This window comes from Sorex fumeus, unplaced genomic scaffold, assembly GCF_029834395.1.
Source record: "Sorex fumeus unplaced genomic scaffold, SorFum_2.1 ptg000026l, whole genome shotgun sequence".
Lineage (NCBI taxonomy): Eukaryota > Metazoa > Chordata > Mammalia > Eulipotyphla > Soricidae > Sorex > Sorex fumeus.
In genome coordinates this window covers 2,453,685-2,472,482 of record NW_026606083.1, presented here as the reverse complement: position 1 = coordinate 2,472,482, position 18,798 = coordinate 2,453,685, and the positions used below count along the sequence as shown (strand labels likewise).

Sequence of the window (18,798 nt, the reverse complement as noted above, 5' to 3'; positions counted from 1 at the left end):
TTACACAAAAACAATTTACTTGAGAAAATGTCATGTATGTATAGTGACATTAGAAAGAGAAACAAGACATACATACAAATGCTACAATTTCTTATTATTATATTGTTATTACTAGTTGGATTTTTGTGTCGCTCCCAGCTGTATGCAGGATGTCCTTCTGACCTTGCACTCAGGGTTCACTCCTGGTGGTGCCTGATGGCCTTTAGAAGTGCTGGGGATTGAACCTTTGGTCAGATACAGAACAAGTGCCTGATCTAGTCACTATAGCTCCAGGCCCTCCCTTTGAGTTTTCTAAATGCTGAAAGTGGGAAAATACTCAGTCATTTCATAGTGCTGTAACAGAAGCCACTTAGAGTTTTACTTGGAAGATCATGGAACGTGATTCTGTGTTCTTCAACAGTTGAGACAACCTATACTGAAGCCATGTTGTATGTTATTCTGTGTAGTATTCTTTCAAATTTAAGGTTGTGTTTATGGAGAAATACTGTGCTAAAACATGTTTTCTTAATTATTAGCTGTATTTGTGTATCACTGACATCCCATTGTTCGTTGATTTACTCAAGCGGGTGGCAGTAATGTCTCTATTTTATTATTATTTTTATTAGTGAAACACCATGAGGTACAGTTCAGATTTTTGTGCTTGGGTTTCAGTTATACAGTGATTGAGTACCCATCCCTCTATTTGTCCCAGCCCTGAGATTTTAGCAGCCTCTTCTTACTCGTCTTTTCCCAAGGATTGGGGCCTCTTTCAGGGTCAGGGGAATGAGACCTGTTGCCATTACTGTTTTTGGCATATCGAATATGCCACAGGGAGCTTGCCAATCTCTGTCTGTGCGGGCAGGATACTCTTGGGAGCTTGCCAGGCTCTCCGAGAGGCATATATTTATATATTTCTCTCTATGATTTTTTTGCCTACTGTCTGAACCCCATCAAATATGGTGTGGTAATTATGGAAAATGGCTAGGAAGTGTCTTATAATGTGTTGTGTGGCCAGAAAAAGAGGCCTGGAGCATGACGTCAGTTGGGCAGTGGAGGTCAGCTGCCTGCTGGGGCTGGGTCCCTTAGGGTGGAAAGGGCTCTCACTAACTAGTAAAGGATTTTCAGTAACTTTTAAAAACATTAGTCTCAAGAGTTGGAGAGAAAAAATATTGTGTCAGCTTGTATATTACATATTTTTTTTTACCAAACTCTAGAGAAAGCATAACTATTTTATAGTAGCACAAAATATTCAGTGGTAGTCTAGAACTGGGACAAGCTATAGCATAGCGGGTAGGGCGTTTGCCTTGCACACAGTGACCTGGTCAATCGGAGTTTGATTCCTCTGCCCCTCTCAGAGAGCCTGGCAAGCTACCGAGAGTATCTCACCCGCATGGCAAAGTCTCGCAAGCTACCGTGACATATTCAATATGCCAAATAGAGTAACAACATGTCTCACAATGTTACTGGGCCCGCTCAAGTAAATCAAAAAACAATGGGAGGACAGTGACAATGACAGTGACAGTGTAGAACTGATTTATTACAAAATAGTAAAGGGACATTATGAAATGCTAAAATGTCTGATTTGGAATTCTAGTAAAAAAAAAAAAGTGAACACATCTGTCACATTTACTGTCCTGTACAGTTCAAATTGGTTAAATTTCTTGAAATATCTTGAAGCAATAATATTGTATTTTCTCTATTTGAAATTATCAATCTTTATCTGGCACTAAGAATAGGGAGGTTAGGTAGTTTTCCTACCCAAATGGATAGCACTTTAGCACTGTTCTCCCATTGTTCATCAATTTGCTCGAGCGGGCACCAGTAATGTCTCCACTGTGAGACTTGTTTTTACTGTTTTTGGCATATCAAATAGGCCACAGGGAGCTTACCAGACTCTGCTGTGCGGGCGGAATACTCTCGGTAGCTTGCCGTGCTCTCCGAGAGGGATGGAGGAATCAAACCCGGGTCAGCCGCATGCAAGACAAAGGCCCTACCTCCCGTGCTATCGCTCCAGCCCACCCAAATGGATATTATACATCAAACATACATCCAACATATTTATCTCTAATTATGTTTTCAACATTTCCAGTACTGAAAAAATATAATGATGTTATTAAAATTTGTAAGATATCTTATCTTCCTTAGAATACATTTTAGGATAGAATCAAGCCATATTCTCTAACACTTGAAAACTAGGCTGAGTGGTCTTTCTTTTGTCATATACCTTTTCATAAGCTATTGGTTAGTCTACAGTGAAGAAGTATCAGGTGAAGGAGAATATAGTGAGCCTGGTGTTTAGTGACTCTCCTTGGATAATCTGACTATTGCCGTTAGTGTAGTTGTGGTAGCATACTAAACTGGCACTAGTGTCCATGCTTTTGAGGTACAAAGTCGCTGCCAGCACAGTGTCCAGCACCCTCATCATTGTCCGTATGTCACATCTCATTTAACTTTTCTCACATTCTGTTCACAACTTGACAGTATTGGTTTTGTAATCAATGGTTCATTCTTATTTGACATGGTCTGTTTCCTCATTTTTTTATATGACACACCTAAGTGAGAACACCTGGCATTCTCCTTTTGAAATATTTCACTTCCTATGATTCCCTAGGGTTCCGTCCAGATTACAGTTAAGTGCGTGGGTTCATTTTTCCTTGTGACTGCATAGTACAACATTGTATCATAATTTCTTGATTAATTCATATGTCGTTAGATATATGGGTTGTTTCCATATCTTCCACTCAGAGATACAATGAGCATAGGTGTGCAGATATATTTTCTAATGGCTGTTTTGTTTCTGTTGGAGAGAAATACCACAAAGTGGGATCCCTGAGTCACATGGGATCTCTATTCTTTATTATATGCTGATATTTCAAGATGCCTGTCAATGTTAATGAATTATAATTGACATTATATTCAGTAGCATTGTTTTAAAAGGACGTTCATTTTTTACGTTTTACATTTTTTATACTTGTTTATTCTTTTTTCCCACATTTTTTAAATTACTGTGATTTATAAAGTTATAGTTGGGATTTAGACATACAATATTGCAGCACTGATCCCACTGCCAGTGCCAAGGTGTCTCCATCAGTGTCCCGCTTCCTTCTGCACCCACGCCCCCATTACCATCACCTGCCCTCCTGTCAGGCACCTCTCTAAGCTTCATTGTTCAAGTTTGGGTCTCTTGATTTCAGTGTTGTTGACTCTGTGGTCAGGGTATTTGGCTCTATCATTCCCTGACACCACCTTGGTACCTGACTCCTTTGACATGGCCCCCGTTACTTCTCATGTGTCCTTTCCCCCTCCCTGCCACTCTTTCTTTCCTTCTCCTCTCTATACTTTGGGGCCAAGGTTGATCTGGGAATCCCTACTTTAAAACATTGCATTTCATCACCCAGTTATTCTAAATACCACATATAAGTGATATCATCTTGTGCTTATCCTTCTTATGGCTTACTTCATTTAACATGATGTTTTCAAGTTCCATGCACATTGTAGCAAATTGTATGATTTCATCAATTTTTAAAAATGTGTAGAATTCCATTGTCTATTCGTGCCACATCTTCATGATTGACTTATATATCATTGGACATCTACGTTGATTACAAATCTTAGTTATTATACTGAGTGCAGCAATAAATAATGGTGTGCATACATTCTTTTGAATGCATGTTTTTTTTGTTCTGATGATAGATACCCAAAAATGGAATTGCTGGGTTATATAGGAGACGAATAAGAATTTAATGAATACCCTATATACTGTTTTTTTAAAAAATATATTTATTTATTGAATCACCATGAGAGTAGTTACAAAGCTTTCAGGTTTAAGTCTCAGTCATACAATGATGAAACACCCATCCCTTCACCAGTGCACATTTTCCACCACAAAAGCCCCAGTATAACCCTCATCCCACACCCTCCCCCTACTTGTGTGGCAGATGGTTTCCACATTATTCTCTCTCTACTTTGATTGCATTCAATATTTTGACACCAGACCCACCATTATTATTTGGGATTTTACCTCAACACTCAGATCTGCCAAAAAGGCAACATTAGACAGTTTGTTTTCTATTGCTAATTATGAAGAGCATCATGGCTGCACAATTTTGGAATTCTGAAATCTTAATAATTAAATTTTCGGGGATTTCCACCAAAAACCACTGGGTTCCGAGATTTGTTTCTGAGTCTCTGGGATCATGGTTTAGGCCGCTCATTGAGTAGCCAGAGGGCCCCCCTATATACTGTTTTTCAGAGGGTTTGGACCAGACAACATTCCCACCAGCAGTGAGGGTTCCTTTTTCAACCAATAGAGATTATTAACAGTGCCTCTCATTGTCATCTTGATCTGAATTTCCCTAATAATACATGATGATGAGCACTTTCCATGTGCCTGTTTGCCTCTGCTGATCTGCCTCAGAGATGAATCTCTTCCTTTTCTTGTCCCATTTTTGGATGGGGCTTTTAGATGTTTTTTTTTGTTTGAGCTCTGTGAGTACTTCATATATCCTGGATATCAATGCTTTATCTGATAGGTTGAGTGCAAATATATTCTTGCACCTACCTGTCATTTAGATTTTGCCCAAGCTTCTTTTACCATACAGAAACTTTTTAGTTTGATGTAGTCCCATTTGTTCAGTTTCACTGTGTAGCCTTTACTAACAGCATCTGATTGTTGAAGACTCTTTGGGACCGAGGTCTTGGAGCATTCTATTTATATTTTCCTCAGTGTAATTTATAGATTCAGGATTCATCTCAAGGTATTAGATCTATTTAGCGCTGACTTTTAATTAAGGTGTGAGATATGGACCTAGTTTTAATTTTTTTCTGTGGTTATCCAATTTTCCCAACAACATTTGTTGAAAAGGCTGTTTTTATTCCATTTCATACTTTTAGGTCCTTTCTCTTATAAAAAAAATATAGCTGTCCATACATATGGGGATTTATCTTTAGATATTTTATTCTGACCCATTTTTCAAGGGAGTCTTTATTCCGGAACCACATTGTTTTGATTACTGTGGCTTTATAATGTAGATTCAAGTTAGGTAGTGAGATGCCACCCAGTTTCTTGCTTTTCAGTATGATTTTGGCTAACCTTTTTTTTAAATTTTTTTTTATGATTCCAAAAAAACTTTAAAATTAACTGTCCTTAAGACTTTGAAGAATGGGGTCTAGAGCAATAGCACAGGGAGAAGGGCATTTGCCTTGCACACTGTCAACCCAGGTTCGATTTCGAGCATCCCATATGGTCCCCCGAGCACTGCCAGGAGTAATTCCTGAGTGCATGAGCCAGGAATAACCCCTGTGCATCGCCAGGTGTGACCCAAAAACCAAAAAAAAAAAAAAGACTTTGAAGAATGTTGTCTGAATCTGGGCAGAGATTGCATCGAATATATATAAAATAGTTTAGGTAAGTTGGTCATTTGACATTGCTGATTCTCCAGGGGCATGGACTATTTTTCAATTTTCTAAGATTTACTCAATTTCTTGAGTTCAGAAATTTTCATGGTATATAATTATCTCTCACCTCTTTTGTTGTTTCCTAATAGGTTGATGTTTTTGGACTCTTTTAGATACAGTAGACTGGTTCTAGTTCTCTTCTGATTCATCATTTGCATATGGGAGTTCAACCTATTTTTGTGTGTTGACTTTGTACATAGCCAGCCACTTTCCTATATTTGTTTATTATTTCCAGGAGCTTTTCAGTGGACTCTAGGGCTGTCGGTGTATATCACCATGTAATCTGCAATAGACAAAATTTGACTTCTTTTACAATTTGGATCTCTTTTATTTCCTTTTTTCCCCCTGATTGCTAATACTAATATATGTTGAAGAAAAGTGGGGACAGTGGACATCTTGTCTTGTGCCTGACCTTAGCAGGAATGCTTTCAGATTTCACCATTAAGAATAATGTTGGTGGGGCTGGAGTGATAGCACAGTGTGTAGGGCGTTTGCCTTCCACGCAGCTGACCCGAGTTTGAGTTCCAGCATCCCATATAGTCCCTTGAGTGCCACCGGAGTAAGTCCCGAGTGAAGAGCCAGGAGTAACCCCTGTGCATCGCCTGGTGTGACCCAAAAAGAAAAAAAAAAGGAATAGTATTGGCTATGGAATTTTTATACATAGCTGTTAACTAACTTGAGGAAGGTTTCTTCCAACACTATTTTATTGAAGATTTTTATCATAAATACTGTTGGATCTTATTTAAAGTTTTTTCTGCACCTATTGATTTGATCATATTATTTTTATTTATTTATTGATCATTTTATTTTATTGATAAGATCATATTATTTTTATATTTTCTTTTACTGATATGGAATATTATGTTAGTTGATTTGCGTATATTGAACCAGCCTTCAGTCCCTAAGATGAATCCAATTTGATCATTGCATATGATTTTTTTGAAGTGCTGTTGGATTTGGTTTGCTAAGATTTTGTTGAGGATTTTTGCTTTGATGTTAATCAAGGAAATAGGTCTGAATATTGTTTTTGTAATGTCTCTGTCAGCTTTGCATATCAGTGTAATATTAACTTCATAGAAGGTATTAAGAAGGACTTCTGTTTCTTTGGTATTTTGGAAAAGCTTAAAGATCAACGGCAGTAATTTTTCTCTGAAGGTTTGATAGAACTCACCCTTATCCCCATCATGGGAAGTCCTTTTATTTCTAGGGAGATTTAATAAAAAATAAATTTAATTAAATGTCTCAATTTTCTTATTCGATATTGGCCTATTCAGGCTTTCTACTTTCTCATTAAGTTTTGGGTGGTTTCATGTTTCTAAGAATCTTTCTGTATCTTTATAGAGTAGGGTTGTTCATAGTAAGTTCTCATGACATCCTGGATTTCTGGGGGGTGTGGGTTCTGTTGTAATTTTTCTCTTTGCATTTCTGACCCAAATTATTTGATGATTTTTCTCCTTTTTTCCTTATGAGTCTAGCCAATGGTTTGTCTATTTTGTTTACTCTTGTGAAGAGTCATCTGGTTTCATTAATTCTTTGTGTTACTTTCTTCTTTCTATATTGTTGATTTCTGCTCTGGATTTTATTATTTCATTTCTTCTACTAGTATTTGGAATCGTTTGATTTTGTTTCTCCAGGAATTTAAGGTGTGCATTTCAGGTTGTTAGCAACAATTTAAGGTTGTTGATTTTATTGTTTTCTACTTTCCTTATGTAGGCCTCTATTGCTTTGAGAGTTCCTCTAAGCACTGCTTTTACTATGTCCCATAGATCTTGGTAACTTGTTTCTTCATTATCATTAGTTTCATGGAATCTTCTTACTTGTTCCTGGATTTCCGCTTTGATCCAACTGTTATGTTGCAGTGTGTTGTTCACTCTGTAAGTGTTAGAGTTTATCCTTGTCTTCTTTTCATGATTAAGTTCTATCTCCATGGCGTTGTGGTCCAATAGGATGCTTGGTATGATTCTTCTTTTTTAAATTTATGTAAATTGGACTTACGTCCTAGCTCTCTCTGTCCCACTCTGTATTTCTTCTTTTTGGTATAAAGGTATGTTCTAAAATGTTCACTTAATCACACTGAACTTCCTGTTAGTCATCGATTTACTCGAGCGGGCGCCAGTAATGTCTCCATTTGTCCCTGTTGCGTGCTAGTGTAGCCCAGTGGCATCTGTTCGCTCTGGGAACATGAAGAGCCTCAAACCGATCATTCATGACCTTGATGAAGAAATCTAACCATCTGGTAGGTGGGCAGCCACGCGGTCTTTTGACATCCCATGGAATCTAGTCGGTAACAGCTCTAGTCCAGCGGTCGTCTTTAAATCTCATTACGTGACCAGCCCATCTGATTTTTGACACCTTGGCAAATGAGACAGTGTCCCTGATTCTTGATCGCCGATGGATGTTGGTACTCCGGATTCTTTCTCTCATTTGAGTGAAACGTGATATTCCAAGCATAGCTCTTTCTGTTCTTCTTTGGGAGACCTGAATAGCGTTCTCATCCTGTTTGCGTAGGGCCCAGGTCTCTGAGGCATATGTTAATGCAGGAAGAACTGTGGAATCAAAGAGATGTGCCAGGAGCCGGAAGTTCTTCATCCTCTTAGTTATTTCTTCGACGTTCTTGAAGGCGTTGCAAGCCGCTCTCTTCCTCCTGCGCAGCTCGGATGCCAGGTCATTTGTCATGTTGACTTCTCGACCGAGGTACACATAGCTGTTGCATTCGGAGATGGTAGTTCCGTTGAGAGCGAATGGGGCATCAGGAACAAGGGTGTTTCTCATAAACATTATCTTCGTAAGATTCAGCTGGAGTCCTACCTTCCCGCACTCACGGTCAAAGTCGGCCAGCATTTGTACCGCTTGGCTGGTGTTTGGTGTTATTAAAACAATGTCATCAGCAAAGCGGAGGTGGTGTAGTTGCCGACCATCTATCTTCACTCACATTCCTTCCCATTCCAGTCGTCGCATGATGTTCTGGAGGGTGGCACTGAAGAGTTTCGGTGAAATGGTATCAACCTGCCGAACCCTTCTCTTGACATCAACGATCACTTCTTTGTAGAATGGTGAGATCCTGGTAGTGAATCTGCAGTTCAGCTCATGGAGGATCTTGATGTATTGGGCTTGAATGCCTTGATTGGCTAGGACTTCAATGACCGCTTCCGTCTCAACAGAATCAAAGGCCTTCTTTAAATCAATGGACGTTAAACAGAGCGGCATCTTGAACTCCCAAGAAACCTCAATGAGCTTGGTTATCGTGTGGTTATGGTAGATGGTGCTGAATCCTTTGCGGAACCCAGCTTGCTTGCATGGTTGTCCTTCATCTATTGTTCTGCTAACCCTATTTAGGATGACTCGAGTGAACAACTTGTAGATGACAGACAATAGGCAGATCGGGCGATAGTTGCCAATGTCATGGATGTCTCCCTTCTTGAACAGTAGTACGGTCCTGCTGGTTTTCCATTGGGACAGAACCTTGCATTCAGACAGGTAGCGTTTGAAGAGCCGAGCCAGTGTATTGATGAGTACTGAGGGCAGGTTCTTCAGGTGTTCAGGTCTGACCTTGTCTGGGCCAGGTGCTGTTTTTGTCTTTACTGACAAAATGGTGTGTCGGATTTCGGAAGGGAGAACATTGGGAATGACATATCCATCCTGTGGAATTTGGTATGTTGGCAAGTGGCCATGGCTATCGAAGAGATTTGAGTAGAAGTCACGGATAATCTTCTCCATTGCCGTTCTGGAGGATGTGATGGATCCATCAGGATGTCAGAGGGCAGTCATCTTGGTCTTGTAGTTGGCGAAGGACAGGCGGGCATTACGAATAGTTTTCCCGGCTTCTGCCGCATCTACCAGTACTTCTGCTCTTCTCTCTTTGAGGTCTTCCTTGATCACATCTCTGCACTGCTTTGCGAGCTCGGACGTTAGCTTGCGGTTGCCTAAGGCATGCGCCAAACCACGCCGGCGAATTAGCTGAAGAGTTTTCGAAGACAGGCATTTTTTTGTGGTTATCTCTCTTGACGTTCCTCGCACAATCATGGAGTTGCTTTACCAGTCGATCGTATTCCTCGTCAATGTTGTCAACAATGGCATCTTCCCATGTTGCCGCAATAGTGCCAAAGAGTTCCCAGTTGGTGGTCGTTTTGGGAGTTCTCTTTTTGAACTTTGCAGCCCTTTCTCCCCACTCTGTGAAGTAGAATTTTGCATGAAGGAGACGGTGGTCCGATCCCGTTCGAAATTTTGGGACAACAGCGACATCAGTCAGGCAAAACCGTCGATTGAATATGATGTGGTCTATTTCGTTGTGCAATCGTCCACCGGGAGACTCCCATGTCCAACGTTTAGATTCTGCCTTCTTGAACTGTGAGTTACCATGGATGCTCCTCGTCGACATGATGAACTCAGACATTCTGTGACCCTGTTCGTTCCATTCTTGGCCATGGGTCCCAATGTGAAGTTCTTCAGCTGATCTTCTCGGTCCTATCTTGGCATTAAAATCACCCACAGTGATCTTGTAGAAGGTGTGGTCTTCTTTATAGAACTTCTCCAGCTCCATGTAGAACTTCTCGATTTCTCTTTCATCATAATGAGATGTTGGTGTGTAGACAAGGAAGATAGAAACTTCAGGCAGTGAGCCACATCTTTTCAAATGTAAACGTCCGATTCGGGTTGTTTGGCATTTGAATGAATCAATTTTCTTGGCCAAGTTTGTGTTGACAAGGACACCGACGCCTCCGACACCTCTTTTATCGCATGTTCGAGGAACCATTCTTCTCTAGTGTCGAAACGGCATGGGGAGATTCGTGCCTTCTTGTCTCGGTCAGACCAATGATGTAGTACTTGATCATTTGCGCTTGTACTATCAGGTCCTCAATGGATGCATCTGATGCTAGTGTACGTGCATTGAAAGTACAGACGATCATTTTTGTCTTCCTTCATTGTGGCAGCCTAGTTCGGCCTTGAGATTTTGTCGACCTCTCCTTTCTCATCCTTCTCAGTGCTGCCATGTCGGTAAAGCTTTCAGGGTCAGGTGAATGAGACCAGTTGTAGTTACTGGTTTTGGCATATCGAATACACAACGGATAGCTTGCCAGGCTCTTCCGTGCAGGCAGAATACTCTCGGTAGCTTGCCAGTCTTTCAGAGAGGGATAGAGGCTTTTGGGGCTACCTCTAATCACCCTTGTAGGTGTTACCATATTTGAACCCTATCAAATATGGCACTATCATTCTGGAAGATGGGTATTTAGTGTCTTATGATGTGCCGCGCGGCCGCGAAGTTGCTGCGTGGGCCCGGAAAGCATCCTGTAGTGTGGCGTTTGCTGGGTAGTGGAGGTAGTGTTGATAGTGGAAGTCTGCCAGTGGGTTATTTATCAGGGTAGGGTGGGTCTTCTGTTCGCAATCAGATCCCTGGGTGGTTGATGGAAGCAGACAGGGCAGGGTAGGGTGGGGCTCCTGATTAGGATCCCTTTGTCACCTGTGGTTGGTGGGAGCAAGCAGAGAAACTCTGTCCCTGGGTCCGCCGAGCCTGGAGTCCAAGGTCTCAGAGAGTTCCGCTTATCTTGTTCTGTGGGTCTTCAGTCGTGCGTGAGTCTCGGCCGGAAAATGTCCTGTAGTGTGGCGGCGGCTGGGTAGTGGAGGTAGTGTTAATTAACACTAATTAAAATGTTAATTAACATATAATTAAAATGTTAGCTAACATTTAATTAACATAATTAAATGTTAATTAACATAATTCGTATAACCAGGTGGTATTTCATTACATATATAATGTGTACAGTTTATTTATCCAGTCATCAGTACTTAAAGCTGAGTTTTTTCCAGACACATGGGATATAAGGAAACAGCAAGGAAATAACAAATAGTCAAGTACAGAATCTGAGAAATAATTTGCACAACTGGTATAGCAAGAGTTGGGGTGTGGAGGTGTGTTTGGGTGGGCACTCGAAGAGAGTGCTGTAGGGACATGCACACGCTGATAGTAGGTATAGTGTTGAAATGTATGCGTGTGCAACACTGTAAATTATGGTGCTTCCAACTTCTAAAAAATTTCAACAAGACTTGTATATAGGTACAATATGTTTGCAGTTTTAGACTGTATATTGCATATATATATATATAAACATACATACATACATACATACATACATGGGTTTTTAGATATGTGCTGTTTTTATTGCCTTTTTTGGCATTTTATATTGTTATCATTTTTCCACTATTAAGGATTTTTATAGATTTTTAGTAAATTGTTTTCTTTATATATGTTTGTAGATATGTGTGTGTGTATGCATCTGTCTATCAATTATCTCTCTATATATTAATTTTGGTTTTGGCACCACACCCAGCAATGCTCAGGGAGTATACCTGGGTCTGCACTCAGGGATTTTCCCCGGCGGTGCTTGGTGGACCATTTGGGATGTTTGACACTGAACCCAGAGAGGCTGTGAAGGCAGATGCCCTACCCACTGTGCCATCTCTCCATCCCTCAGTGTCTCTGCGTATTGATTGAGAAATTTGCAATGAAAATGAAAGTCATATTGGAATCATAGTTTTGTAATACAAAATTATTATTCAGAATTGATTTTAGTATTTATTTTTTAGTGCCCTACTGAAACCAAAGCAACCTTTGGGGTCCACTTCAAAATAGTAGGAGATTGGACAGGTATGTAGTAAATAGTATTAAGATGTATGCTTTAAGACTAATGGAATATAGTATAATTTAAATGTATTAAGTGGAGAAATTACCAGAATCTACACAAAAGCCACATAATTATCAAAAATTTTGCTTTTTCTCTGTACAATATTGACAGTTTTCATCATGCTCTTGAGTTGAAATACATTTGGATTTCAGTCATTGCTAAAGCATATTATTTTTTCTGCTTGTAATTCAGAGATTTCTCCATTTTTCAGATGCAGTAGCAATAGTTGGAATACTAAAGTGTGTTTTTTTCATTTTTCATAACATTTAATTTTAAAATTAGGCAGTTGTTTTTAATCTTAATATAATTGACACCTCGGATTATGATCCTACAGATGTTCTAATTATTAGACTGTATTTCATGCGATTTTATCTATTTGCATAGAAAATTCAGATCTCTTTGGATTATGGTCATTTTAGTATCAGTTCTGTTGGTAATATTTTGCTCATTTGTTTAATGAGTACATCAAATCACCTGAGTCATGTGTTGAATTAAGAATTCTGTGTAAATAAAATAAACATTATTCATTCTTCCATTTATTTTACCCCAACGGGTGACTGACAAATGAATGATCAAGCAATATTAGCTCATTGGCTAGTTGTTTAAGTTGTCATTAAAGCAAAGGTTGCAAGTATAAACACAAAACCATTATAAAAAATATATTTTTAGTTTTTGGCTCATACTTGTCTGTTCTCAGATATTATACCTGCCTCTGCACTCAGGGATCTGCAGCCATATGGGTTGACAGGAAACTGGATGAACTGCATTATCTCTCCAGCCCCTGTTAACAAAATAATTCTTAATTAAAACTGATTTGTGAAGACTATAGGGAATCAAAGCAAACATTGGATTTAATTTAATATAGAGTTGTAAGTGAAGCATCACAGAAGGAATATTTTTTAAATTTTTAATTTATTTTTTAATTTATTTTTTTTAAATTTTAATTTAAAAATTGGACAAACTGGCAGGTTACCGAACGTAGCCTGCCCCCACGGCAGAGTCTGGCAAACTCCCTGTGGCATACCCAATATGCCAAAAACCAGTAACAATGATGGGTCTCATTCTCCTAAAGCGCCTTGAATATAATCTCAGGGCTAGGATGAAGGAGACGTTACTGGGGCCTGCTCGAGGCAATGGACGAATAACAGGATGATTTGTGATTTTGTGAATTTTAATTTATTATAGTGTAGGTTATGTGTGTACAATTGTGTTGAAATTTATACGTTTGGTTTACTCAAAGGGGTCAAGAATCCCCCTACTCATTTCCATGTGTCACCTTCAGCTGCTTAATTTTCCTCCCTTTCTGCTTCCCTGTGATCTGATATTCTTAGCTCTGTACTTCAATGCCATGAGTTTGTTGTCACTTGATATTTTTTATCCCCTGTGTTGCTTCCGTATATACCACATATTGTTTGAGTAAGATTATTTGGTCCTTGTCATATTCCTTCCGGCTTATTTGTCTCATCAAGATAACCTTCAGTTCCATCCAATATGCAGCAAACTACATGGTTTTGCTTTTCTTGTGGCTGTGTAGTCTGATTTGTGGAATGGAACCTTTTTTTTACTCACTCTATCATTGGATATTTGGGTTGTATATTATTATTAAGTAAGTATAAGTCAAAACAACAAGATATCATCTTATATACTTACAGTGGCACATGTCAAAAATACTGAAAACAACCGGTATTGGTGCATGTGGTAAAAAGCAGCTTTTGTTCACTACTGGTGGGATTATTGTCTCGTTAATCATCTATGGAAAGCAGTATGGAGATTTCTCATTAAAATAATGAGTTTCCATATGGCCTAGAGATTGAATTTCTTGGAGTATACCCTTACATATGTGAAAAATAATGTGAAAAAATTAAGATATATGCATATTTATGCTCACTGTGGCACTTAATAAAAGCTAAGTTATGGAAGATATATAATATGGGCTGAATCTTGGAAATTAATCAAGTGACAAAATAAATGGATCATTTAAATTAAATGTACAGCATTGTCAAAAAATCAAGGATAGTAATGACTAAACCGTATTTGAGAAGGATGAGTTAATCAGTCTTTCAGAGGCAAATATTTTGTTCTAGAGAGTGTCATTTAGAATCAGTTTGGTGAATCTTTAAATGCCTTTACTGCACTGTAGCACTGTCCTCCCGTTGTTCATCGATTTGCTCGAGCGGGCACCAGTAATGTCTCCATTGTGAGACTTGTTGTTACTGTTCTTGGCATATTGAATACACCACCGGGAGCTTGCCAGGCTCTGCCATGTGGGAGAGATACTTTCGGTGCCTTTACTTTATATATGAAAATACCTAAAAGATGTTAGTAAGCCTCTGGAGAATTTATAGCATCATGATGGAAATGGTATTAATAACTTGCTAGTTGGATGGATTAGAATCAAGGAAGCAGCTACTGGTGCTAGAAGGCAGAGAAGTGGGCGGATGTTTCTTTAGGGGAGAATTTGCTGAATAGATTAAGAAGATAGAAACAAAGGAACTAGTTTGTGTGGAAATCAGTAAAAGATAGTTCATTGTGTAACAGGATATTTAGAGAGAACCATTAGACATGATAGAGTGCATCATTTTTTTTTTTGGTCTATAGACCTGCCAGGAATTTGATAACCTAGATAAATGAGGAAGATAGGCAAAATAGCACTTCATAGCTAAACCATGAAATGAACCAAGACAGCTTAGAGTAATGACCTTTGTTGCAATCATAATAAGATGAGCTTAGGGATGGGTAAAGTTGTAAAGATGGGTTGAGTTCTAAAGTGCATGAAGCCCTTAGTGTGATACCCAGTAATTCATGGGCCCCCAAGATTTGAAGGAAGTTACCAGCAAACTTCTGGACATTTTGGAGAACATATTTTATAGAACAGCAAAAAATAAATCAGATTTAAATGTATATTACTTCTGTGATGACTTGTAAAAGTGATTATGTTAGGCAATTGCTCGAGCGGGCCCAGTAACGTCTCCATTGGAGACCTTGTTGTTACTGTGTCTGGTATATCGAATACTCTCGGTAGCTTGCCGGGCTCTCCGAGAGGGGCGGAGGAATCGAACTCGGGTCGGCCATGTTGGCTGCTTGTAAGGCGAACGCCGTACCCACTGTGCTATCGCTCCAGCCCCATTTTTGAATAGGACCGCGGTTCTATTTTGTTGGTTTTCGGAACTGAGGCCATGATTAAGAGGGACGGCCGGGGGCATTCGTATTGTGCCGCTAGAGGTGAAATTCTTGGACCGGCGCAAGACGGACCAGAGCGAAATCATTTGCCAAGAATGTTTTCATTAATCAAGAACGAAAGTCGGAGGTTCGAAGACGATCAGATACCGTCGTGGTTCTGGCCATAAACGATGCCGACTGGCGATGCGGCGGCGTTATTCCCATGACCCGTCGGGCAGCTTCCGGGAAACCAAAGTCTTTGGGTTCTGTGGGGAGTATGGTTGCAAAGCTGAAACTTAAAGGAATTGACGGAAGGGCACCACCAGGAGTGGAGCCTGCGGCTTAATTTGACTCAACACGGGAAACCTCACCCGGCCCGGACACGGACAGGATTGATCGCTGGATCGATAGCACAGCGGGTAGGGCGTCCGCCTTACAAGCGGCCAACATGGCCGACCCGAGTTTGATTCCTCCGCCCCTCTCGGAGAGCCCGGCAAGCTACCGAGAGTATTCGATATGCCAGACACAGTAACAACAAGGTCTCCAATGGAGACGTTACTGGGCCCGCTCGAGCAAATCGACGATCAACAGGAGGGCCTTTATCTTATCTTTATCTTATGTTAGGCAATTATTAGAGAAAAGACATGATGTTCTTATATGGAAATGTGGTAGCAGTACTCTTGATAAAACTAGAATTAGTTGATGTAATCCAAATTGTGTACTGCCTTATATTTAAAAAGTAAGCATGAAGTTATTTTCTGGTAAGAATTCCAATATGGCAAAAGTTAACATCAGTAATCAATGGAAATTGATATAATTTTATATCTGGAGTAAAACAAGCTGAGTGATCATCTAATTTAATTTATCTTTGTTTCAGAAATTTCATTACGCTGTATTGTGAGCTTCTTACAAAGTTATTTTCTATTGTCAGCACTCATAAAATAATTAGATCATCAGTTTAGTCTCTGTTAGGAACACAGAGTAATGTTAATTTTTTTTTTATTTATTTATTGAATCACTGTGGGAAAGGTTACAAAGCTTTCAGGTTTATGTCTCAGTCATGCAAATATCAAACACATTTCCCTTTACCAATACTTATTTTTTACCATGAAGAACCCCAATAAAACCCCACCCCCCACCCCTCCCCGTCCCTGTGAGGCAGATGAATTCTAGTTAACACTCTATCTGCTTTGATTAGATTCATTGTTTCAATAAAAGATTCACCACTATTAGTTCCCGCATACTCGAGCTGTGTTTGTAGAGGCTTCTGGTCACCGGGGTTCCATCTGGGGGAGGCGGGATGCGGCACCTACTCCATCTGGAACTTGCCGGTGATCTCGGCTCTTTTTGGAACCTGTTTTTTCTTTTTTTTTTTCCTCCGGGATCCCGCACCTTCCATGTGTTCCTTCTCTTATGCTGAACGCTTCAAAGATGGCGCTGGGGGGCGGGCTGTGGGCGTGACTTCCGGAATCAGAGGTTACCTGGGAGTTGTAGTCCGGCAGATTTGAGAAAAAGTCCTCGTTCCCGCATACTCGAGCTGTGTTTTTAGAGGCTTCTGGTCACCGGGGTTCCATCTGGGGGAGGCGCGATGTGGCACCTACTCCATCTGGAACTTGCCGGTTATCTCGGCTCTTTTTGGAACCTGTTTTTTCTTTTTTTTTTTTTCCTCCGGGATCCCGCACCCTCCATGTGTTCCTTCTCTTCGTAATGTTAATTTTTAACATCTCCTTTTCCTTTTTACATACTCTGTCATTGAAGTAGAAATCAGATCATTTTATTCAATAATTTTAGTTCCAGTCATATTTTAGAGTTAATAGACCTTTGCTATTGAATTTAAATATTTATTGGTTGGGAACATTGGAGATGGTGGTGGTGGAAGGTGCGGTGCTGGTGGATTGTGTTGGTGCATTTATTGAGTACCTGTAACGGATCATCATGAACACCTTTGTAAATCATAGTGTTTATTTAAAGTGTAAGGGGAAAATAAAATTTTAAAAACAATACTTTTTTGTTTGGAGGAAAATACTCAAACATCTCTTGAGATATAACTCTGTCGTTACTGGTTTTTACCAAAATATCATTAAGATTTTATGCCGAACCTCTTTTGAAAGTAAGTGGAGAGCAATCATTATGTGAAGCATTCTATATTTATCTGTGTACTTAGCACTGCACTGTCTTCTCATTGTTTATCGATTTGCCAAAGCGGGCCCAGTAACGTCTCCAATATGAGACTTATTGTTACTATGTTTGACATATTGAATATGTCACAGGTAGCTTGCGAGGCTTCGCTGTTAGGGCGAAATACTCTCGGTAGCTTGCCCGGCTCTCCAAGAGGGGCAGAGGAATCGAACCCAGGTCTTCCAGGTTGGTCATGTGCAAGGCAAACACCCTACCTGCTGTGCTATCTCTCCAGCCCCCATGTACTTAAAACTTATTTATTACTAGCTGCTTATGTATGTATGCATGTTAAACTTGAATAATTTAGCATATCATTTATTAATGATATATTAACATAAATTTGTCACCATTTAGTAATTTTTTTTCAGTCTTAAGAAAAGGTTACATCAGTTGTTATTGATCTGTGCATTACAATCCAGATACTACCCTAGTAGTAGTAAAGAAAGTAGAGAAAATTTCATAGAGAAAATTTGTGAGAAAATTTACTACAGTGTATGAAATATTGATTTGCAAAATCTAACCTCCATGCCCAGGGCTCCCTGCCACGCACATTGGTCATTCTCTGAGGTGTCAACCGCAGTACCTGGCATCAAAGACAAGCTCACTTTGTGGATCGCCCACAGTGTGTCATCCATCTGCAGATTCATCACTACATTCACAATCTGATTTTTTGAAGTTTTTGATGACACTGTTATTGTTCTACAATTTCAATTCTTAAATGTAGCACTGTAGCACTGTCTTCCTGTTGTTCATCGATTTTCTCAAATGGGCACCAGTAACGTCTCCATTGTGAGACGTGTTACTGTTTTTGGCATATCGAATATGCCACGGGTGCTTGCCAGGCTCTGTTGTGCGGGTGGGATACTCTCAGTAGCTTGCCAGGCTCTCTGAGATGGACAGAGGAATCGAACCCGGGTTGGTCGGGTGCTATCGCTCCAGCCCAAATCACTTCTCAGCCTTTTGGATAAGATCAAGTGCAGTATCTGTTCTTATCAGTTGAATATCTGATACATCCTCTATCAATTCTTAAATACCAACATTTTTACCAGCATTGTATATCAAGCAGACTTCAATTGGGAAAAACTACTCATCGACCATTTGATGCATAAATAGCATAAGAGTTCATTAAAGGGTTTGTTTATACATGTCTTGAGTTTACATGTGTAAAGTTTGTTTATATGTGTTTTAAGTTTACTTAGAATTCTGGACGGCAAACGAGCATCACTTGCCACTTGTACAATGACACGATAAACAGAATTATACCATGTGAAGGTTATGCTATGAAAGTTTATAAACCAATTTTGAATTAAAAAAACAGGATGCAAAAATTATACAGTGGTGACTA

The 18,798-nt window shown here is 39.7% G+C and overlaps 1 protein-coding gene and 1 pseudogene across 1 annotated transcript in view; both read left to right on the top strand.

The window, feature by feature from the left end:
• NOX4 (NADPH oxidase 4) overlaps positions 1–18,798 on the top strand; it is a 204,142-nt gene that overhangs the window by 103,683 nt on the left and 81,661 nt on the right. The window contains exon 12 of the mRNA XM_056114562.1: positions 12,019–12,079. Coding sequence (XP_055970537.1) covers positions 12,019–12,079 — 61 coding nt within the window. The remainder of the gene's footprint in view (positions 1–12,018; positions 12,080–18,798) is intronic.
• On the top strand, positions 18,398–18,510 carry LOC130024126 (uncharacterized; annotated as a pseudogene).